Here is a 7,358-nt window from a genome sequence, read left to right as displayed (position 1 = left end):
CTCCCATTCCCCCCTTTAGGGAACACTGCACACGCCTGGTGGAGACAATCTGACTGAGGTAGAGACCCCTGTCTGTCCCAGCAACCCAATCTCCCTGCCCCCTGCAGTTGGAGTATTCAGTTTGAGGGTGTCCCCTCTCAGTAGGAAACTCCTTCCCATGTCCCAGCTTATCCAGAGCCATTTCAGGATCATTCCCAATGGGAGTGAGTCTCCCCCAGTCTACTATATCCCATTGGAAAGCCAGCCCCAGTCTGCCCAATCCTGTCATCATCAGTTTGTACCCATTGGAAGGTGCTGCTCATAAAACTGACACTCATATCCCACCCTCTGTATATTCGCCCATTCCCGTTTCTCCCACTCCCCGCTCCCCCCAACTCCCATTTCACCTGACTCACTGAGCTGTCATGTTTGGCCAAGGCAGAACGGAAACCAATGTGAAATCCTCCCTCCTCATTGTCACACTGCCATCCCCAATCTACCCCTTTGTCTCCAGGCTTCCCCTTGTTTTTCCCTGGATCATCCCATACTCCATATAACCAGGGCAGTGCTGAATTTCCATCCGGCCTTTCACTGAATTCTGATTTGACCCGAAAACAGGAAAGCGAGAAGCAGAGTGTCCCAAACCATTAAAGACGCGAGATATCTGTGACCGGGACGATGCCGAGGAGTGTGAGGGAGACGAGGACTGCGCAAGGTGGAAGCAGTGCTGTAACGTCGGTGACTGCGGCAAACGCTGCATCTATGGGGTCAAGAGGCGAGGTGAGAGAGGGAGAACTCATCTCACAGAAAGGAGAGTGTACAAGAGAGGTGTAGTTCTGTGAAGGAGAGGGGTTAGCTCCCTGTGTGTGAGGGAGAGGAGGGTGGTCCTTGTGTGTATGTGAGAGAGGAGAGTGGTCCCTGTGTGTGTGAGAGGAGAGTGGTCCCTGTGTGTGTGTGAGAGGAGAGTGGTCCCTGTGTGTGTGAGAGGAGAGTGGTCCCTGTGTGTGTGTGAGAGGAGAGTGGTCCCTGTGTGTGTGAGAGGAGAGTGGTCCCTGTGTGTGTGTGAGGAGAGTGGTCCCTATGTGTGTGAGAGGAGAGTGGTCCCTGTGTGTGTGAGAGGAGAGTGGTCCCTGTGTGTGAGAGAGGAGAGTGGTCCCTGTGTGAGTGTGAGAGAGGAGAGTGGTCCCTGTGTGTGTGAGAGGAGAGTGGTCCCTGTGTGTGTGAGAGGAGAGTGGTCCCTGTGTGTGTGAGAGAGGAGAGTGGTCCCTGTGTGTGTGTGTGTGAGGAGAGTGGTCCCTGTGTGTGTGAGAGGAGAGTGGTCCCTGTGTGTGTGAGAGGAGAGTGGTCCCTGTGTGTGTGTGAGAGGAGAGTGGTCCCTGTGTGTGTGTGAGGAGAGTGGTCCCTGTGTGTGTGAGCGGAGAGTGGTCCCTGTGTGTGTGTGAGAGAGGAGAGTGGTCCCTGTGTGTGTGTGAGAGGAGAGTGGTCCCTGTGTGTGTGAGAGGAGAGTGGTCCCTGTGTGTGTGAGAGGAGAGTAGTCCCTGTGTGTGTGAGAGGAGAGTGGTCCCTGTGTGTGTGAGAGAGGAGAGTGGTCCCTGTGTGTGTGTGAGAGGAGAGTGGTCCCTGTGTGTGTGTGAGAGGAGAGTGGTCCCTGTGTGTGTGAGAGGAGAGTGGTCCCTGTGTGTGTGTGAGAGGAGAGTGGTCCCTGTGTGTGTGTGAGAGGAGAGTGGTCCCTGTGTGTGTGAGAGAGGAGAGTGGTCCCTGTGTGTGTGAGAGGAGAGTGGTCCCTGTGTGTGTGAGAGGAGAGTGGTCCCTGTGTGTGAGAGAGGAGAGTGGTCCCTGTGTGTGTGAGAGGAGAGTGGTCCCTGTGTGTGTGAGAGGAGAGTGGTCCCTGTGTGTGTGAGAGGAGAGTGGTCCCTGTGTGTGTGTGAGAGGAGAGTGGTCCCTGTGTGTGTGAGAGGAGAGTGGTCCCTGTGTGTGTGTGAGTGGAGACTGGTCCCTGTGTGTGTGAGAGAGGAGAGTGGTCCCTGTGTGTGAGAGAGGAGAGTGGTCCCTGTGTGTGTGAGAGGAGAGTGGTCCCTGTGTGTGAGAGGAGAGTGGTCCCTGTGTGTGTGAGAGGAGAGTGGTCCCTGTGTGTGTGTGTGAGAGGAGAGTGGTCCCTGTGTGTGTGTGTGTGAGGATAGTGGTCCCTGTGTGTGTGTGAGGAGAGTGGTCCCTGTGTGTGTGAGAGGAGAATGGTCCCTGTGTGTGTGTGAGAGGAGAGTGGTCCCTGTGTGTGTGAGAGGAGAGTGGTCCCTGTGTGTGTGTGAGGAGAGTGGTCCCTGTGTGTGTGAGAGGAGAGTGGTCCCTGTGTGTGTGTGAGAGGAGAGTGGTCCCTGTGTGTGTGTGAGGAGAGTGGTCCCTGTGTGTGTGAGCGGACAGTGGTCCCTGTGTGTGTGTGAGAGAGGAGAGTGGTCCCTGTGTGTGTGTGAGAGGAGAGTGGTCCCTGTGTGTGTGAGAGGAGAGTGGTCCCTGTGTGTGTGAGAGGAGAGTAGTCCCTGTGTGTGTGAGAGGAGAGTGGTCCCTGTGTGTGTGATAGAGGAGAGTGGTCCCTGTGTGTGTGAGAGGAGAGTGGTCCCTGTGTGTGTGTGAGAGGAGAGTGGTCCCTGTGTGTGTGAGAGGAGAGTGGTCCCTGTGTGTGTGTGAGAGGAGAGTGGTCCCTGTGTGTGTGTGAGAGGAGAGTGTTCGCTGTGTGTGTGAGAGAGGAGAGTGGTCCCTGTGTGTGTGAGAGGAGAGTGGTCCCTGTGTGTGTGAGAGGAGAGTGGTCCCTGTGTGTGAGAGAGGAGAGTGGTCCCTGTGTGTGTGAGAGGAGAGTGGTCCCTGTGTGTGTGAGAGGAGTGTGGTCCCTGTGTGTGTGAGAGGAGAGTGGTCCCTGTGTGTGTGTGAGAGGAGAGTGGTCCCTGTGTGTGTGAGAGGAGAGTGGTCCCTGTGTGTGTGTGAGTGGAGAGTGGTCCCTGTGTGTGTGAGAGAGGAGAGTGGTCCCTGTGTGTGAGAGAGGAGAGTGGTCCCTGTGTGTGTGAGAGGAGAGTGGTCCCTGTGTGTGAGAGGAGAGTGGTCCCTGTGTGTGTGAGAGGAGAGTGGTCCCTGTGTGTGTGTGTGAGAGGAGAGTGGTCCCTGTGTGTGTGTGTGTGAGGATAGTGGTCCCTGTGTGTGTGTGAGGAGAGTGGTCCCTGTGTGTGTGAGAGGAGAGTGGTCCCTGTGTGTGTGTGAGAGGAGAGTGGTCCCTGTGTGTGTGAGAGGAGAGTGGTCCCTGTGTGTGTGAGAGGAGGGTGGTCCCTGTGTGTGTGTGAGGAGAGTGGTCCCTGTGTGTGTGTGTGAGGACAGTGGTCCCTGTGTGTGTGAGAGAGGAGAGTGGTCCCTGTGTGTGTGTGAGAGGAGAGTGGTCCCTGTGTGTGTGAGAGGAGAGTGGTCCCTGTGTGTGTGTGAGAGGAGAGTGGACCCTGTGTGTGTGAGAGAGGAGAGTGGTCCCTGTGTGTGAGAGAGGAGAGTGGTCCCTGTGTGTGTGAGAGGAGAGTGGTCCCTGTGTGTGAGAGGAGAGTGGTCCCTGTGTGTGTGAGAGGAGAGTGGTCCCTGTGTGTGTGTGTGTGTGAGGATAGTGGTCCCTGTGTGTGTGTGAGGAGAGTGGTCCCTGTGTGTGTGAGAGGAGAGTGGTCCCTGTGTGTGTGTGTGTGAGGATAGTGGTCCCTGTGTGTGTGTGAGGAGAGTGGTCCCTGTGTGTGTGAGAGGAGAGTGGTCCCTGTGTGTGTGTGAGAGGAGAGTGGTCCCTGTGTGTGTGAGAGGAGAGTGGTCCCTGTGTGTGTGAGAGGAGAGTGGTCCCTGTGTGTGTGTGAGGAGAGTGGTCCCTGTGTGTGTGAGAGGAGAGTGGTCCCTGTGTGTGTGTGAGAGGAGAGTGGTCCCTGTGTGTGTGAGAGGAGAGTGGTCCCTGTGTGTGTGTGTGAGGAGAGTGGTCCCTGTGTGTGTGAGGACAGTGGTCCCTGTGTGTGTGTGAGAGGAGAGTGGTCCCTGTGTGTGTGAGAGGAGAGTGGTCCCTGTGTGTGTGAGAGGAGATCGGTCCCTGTGTGTGTGTGAGGAGAGTGGTCCCTGTGTGTGTGAGAGAGGAGAATGGTCCCTGTGTGTGTGTGAGAGGAGAGTGGTCCCTGTGTGTGTGAGAGAGGAGAGTGGTCCCTGTGTGTGTGAGAGGAGAGTAGTCCCTGTGTGTGTGAGAGGAGAGTGGTCCCTGTGTGTGTGAGAGAGGAGAGTGGTCCCTGTGTGTGTGAGAGGAGAGTGGTCCCTGTGTGTGTGAGAGGAGAGTGGTCCCTGTGTGTGTGTGAGAGGAGAGTGGTCCCTGTGTGTGTGTGAGAGGAGAGTGGTCCCTGTGTGTGTGAGAGAGGAGAGTGGTCCCTGTGTGTGTGAGAGGAGAGTGGTCCCTGTGTGTGTGAGAGGAGAGTGGTCCCTGTGTGTGAGAGAGGAGAGTGGTCCCTGTGTGTGTGAGAGGAGAGTGGTCCCTGTGTGTGTGAGAGGAGAGTGGTCCCTGTGTGTGTGAGAGGAGAGTGGTCCCTGTGTGTGTGTGAGAGGAGAGTGGTCCCTGTGTGTGTGAGAGGAGAGTGGTCCCTGTGTGTGTGTGAGTGGAGAGTGGTCCCTGTGTGTGTGAGAGAGGAGAGTGGTCCCTGTGTGTGAGAGAGGAGAGTGGTCCCTGTGTGTGTGAGAGGAGAGTGGTCCCTGTGTGTGAGAGGAGAGTGGTCCCTGTGTGTGTGAGAGGAGAGTGGTCCCTGTGTGTGTGTGTGAGAGGAGAGTGGTCCCTGTGTGTGTGTGTGTGAGGATAGTGGTCCCTGTGTGTGTGTGAGGAGAGTGGTCCCTGTGTGTGTGAGAGGAGAGTGGTCCCTGTGTGTGTGTGAGAGGAGAGTGGTCCCTGTGTGTGTGTGAGAGGAGAGTGGTCCCTGTGTGTGTGAGAGGAGAGTGGTCCCTGTGTGTGTGTCAGGAGAGTGGTCCCTGTGTGTGTGAGAGGAGAGTGGTCCCTGTGTGTGTGTGAGAGGAGAGTGGTCCCTGTGTGTGTGTGAGGAGAGTGGTCCCTGTGTGTGTGAGCGGAGAGTGGTCCCTGTGTGTGTGTGAGAGAGGAGAGTGGTCCCTGTGTGTGTGTGAGAGGAGAGTGGTCCCTGTGTGTGTGAGAGGAGAGTGGTCCCTGTGTGTGTGAGAGGAGAGTAGTCCCTGTGTGTGTGAGAGGAGAGTGGTCCCTGTGTGTGTGAGAGAGGAGAGTGGTCCCTGTGTGTGTGAGAGGAGAATGGTCCCTGTGTGTGTGTGAGAGGAGAGTGGTCCCTGTGTGTGTGAGAGGAGAGTGGTCCCTGTGTGTGTGTGAGAGGAGAGTGGTCCCTGTGTGTGTGTGAGAGGAGAGTGTTCGCTGTGTGTGTGAGAGAGGAGAGTGGTCCCTGTGTGTGTGAGAGGAGAGTGGTCCCTGTGTGTGTGAGAGGAGAGTGGTCCCTGTGTGTGAGAGAGGAGAGTGGTCCCTGTGTGTGTGAGAGGAGAGTGGTCCCTGTGTGTGTGAGAGGAGTGTGGTCCCTGTGTGTGTGAGAGGAGAGTGGTCCCTGTGTGTGTGTGAGAGGAGAGTGGTCCCTGTGTGTGTGAGAGGAGAGTGGTCCCTGTGTGTGTGTGAGTGGAGAGTGGTCCCTGTGTGTGTGAGAGAGGAGAGTGGTCCCTGTGTGTGAGAGAGGAGAGTGGTCCCTGTGTGTGTGAGAGGAGAGTGGTCCCTGTGTGTGAGAGGAGAGTGGTCCCTGTGTGTGTGAGAGGAGAGTGGTCCCTGTGTGTGTGTGTGAGAGGAGAGTGGTCCCTGTGTGTGTGTGTGTGAGGATAGTGGTCCCTGTGTGTGTGTGAGGAGAGTGGTCCCTGTGTGTGTGAGAGGAGAGTGGTCCCTGTGTGTGTGTGAGAGGAGAGTGGTCCCTGTGTGTGTGAGAGGAGAGTGGTCCCTGTGTGTGTGAGAGGAGGGTGGTCCCTGTGTGTGTGTGAGGAGAGTGGTCCCTGTGTGTGTGTGTGAGGACAGTGGTCCCTGTGTGTGTGAGAGAGGAGAGTGGTCCCTGTGTGTGTGTGAGAGGAGAGTGGTCCCTGTGTGTGTGAGAGGAGAGTGGTCCCTGTGTGTGTGTGAGAGGAGAGTGGTCCCTGTGTGTGTGAGAAAGGAGAGTGGTCCCTGTGTGTGAGAGAGGAGAGTGGTCCCTGTGTGTGTGAGAGGAGAGTGGTCCCTGTGTGTGAGAGGAGAGTGGTCCCTGTGTGTGTGAGAGGAGAGTGGTCCCTGTGTGTGTGTGTGTGAGGATAGTGGTCCCTGTGTGTGTGTGAGGAGAGTGGTCCCTGTGTGTGTGAGAGGAGAGTGGTCCCTGTGTGTGTGTGTGTGAGGATAGTGGTCCCTGTGTGTGTGTGAGGAGAGTGGTCCCTGTGTGTGTGAGAGGAGAGTGGTCCCTGTGTGTGTGTGAGAGGAGAGTGGTCCCTGTGTGTGTGAGAGGAGAGTGGTCCCTGTCTGTGTGAGAGGAGAGTGGTCCCTGTGTGTGTGTGAGGAGAGTGGTCCCTGTGTGTGTGTGTGAGGACAGTGGTCCCTGTGTGTGTGTGAGAGGAGAGTGGTCCCTGTGTGTGTGAGAGGAGAGTGGTCCCTGTGTGTGTGAGAGGAGATCGGTCCCTGTGTGTGTGTGAGGAGAGTGGTCCCTGTGTGTGTGAGAGAGGAGAATGGTCCCTGTGTGTGTGTGAGAGGAGAGTGGTCCCTGTGTGTGTGAGAGAGGAGAGTGGTCCCTGTGTGTGTGAGAGGAGAGTAGTCCCTGTGTGTGTGAGAGGAGAGTGGTCCCTGTGTGTGTGAGAGAGGAGAGTGGTCCCTGTGTGTGTGAGAGGAGAGTGGTCCCTGTGTGTGTGAGAGGAGAGTGGTCCCTGTGTGTGTGTGAGAGGAGAGTGGTCCCTGTGTGTGTGTGAGAGGAGAGTGGTCCCTGTGTGTGTGAGAGAGGAGAGTGGTCCCTGTGTGTGTGAGAGGAGAGTGGTCCCTGTGTGTGTGAGAGGAGAGTGGTCCCTGTGTGTGAGAGAGGAGAGTGGTCCCTGTGTGTGTGAGAGGAGAGTGGTCCCTGTGTGTGTGAGAGGAGAGTGGTCCCTGTGTGTGTGAGAGGAGAGTGGTCCCTGTGTGTGTGTGAGAGGAGAGTGGTCCCTGTGTGTGTGAGAGGAGAGTGGTCCCTGTGTGTGTGTGAGTGGAGAGTGGTCCCTGTGTGTGTGAGAGAGGAGAGTGGTCCCTGTGTGTGAGAGAGGAGAGTGGTCCCTGTGTGTGTGAGAGGAGAGTGGTCCCTGTGTGTGAGAGGAGAGTGGTCCCTGTGTGTGTGAGAGGAGAGTGGTCCCTGTGTGTGTGTGTG

At 56.7% G+C, this 7,358-nt stretch overlaps 1 protein-coding gene across 1 annotated transcript in view; it reads left to right on the top strand.

Annotated features, from left to right (window-relative positions):
• LOC140472021 (uncharacterized) overlaps positions 1-821 on the top strand; it is a 75,602-nt gene extending 74,781 nt beyond the window's left edge. The window contains exon 32 of the mRNA XM_072567460.1: positions 598-821. Within this exon, the coding sequence (XP_072423561.1) occupies positions 598-821 (224 nt within the window). The remainder of the gene's footprint in view (positions 1-597) is intronic.
• The last annotated feature ends 6,537 nt before the right edge of the window (positions 822-7,358 follow it).

The sequence above is a fragment of the Chiloscyllium punctatum genome, unplaced genomic scaffold (genome assembly GCF_047496795.1).
Source record: "Chiloscyllium punctatum isolate Juve2018m unplaced genomic scaffold, sChiPun1.3 scaffold_218, whole genome shotgun sequence".
NCBI lineage: Eukaryota > Metazoa > Chordata > Chondrichthyes > Orectolobiformes > Hemiscylliidae > Chiloscyllium > Chiloscyllium punctatum.
The sequence above is the reverse complement of the archived record's forward strand: the minus strand, read 5'-3'. Positions and strand labels throughout refer to the sequence as shown.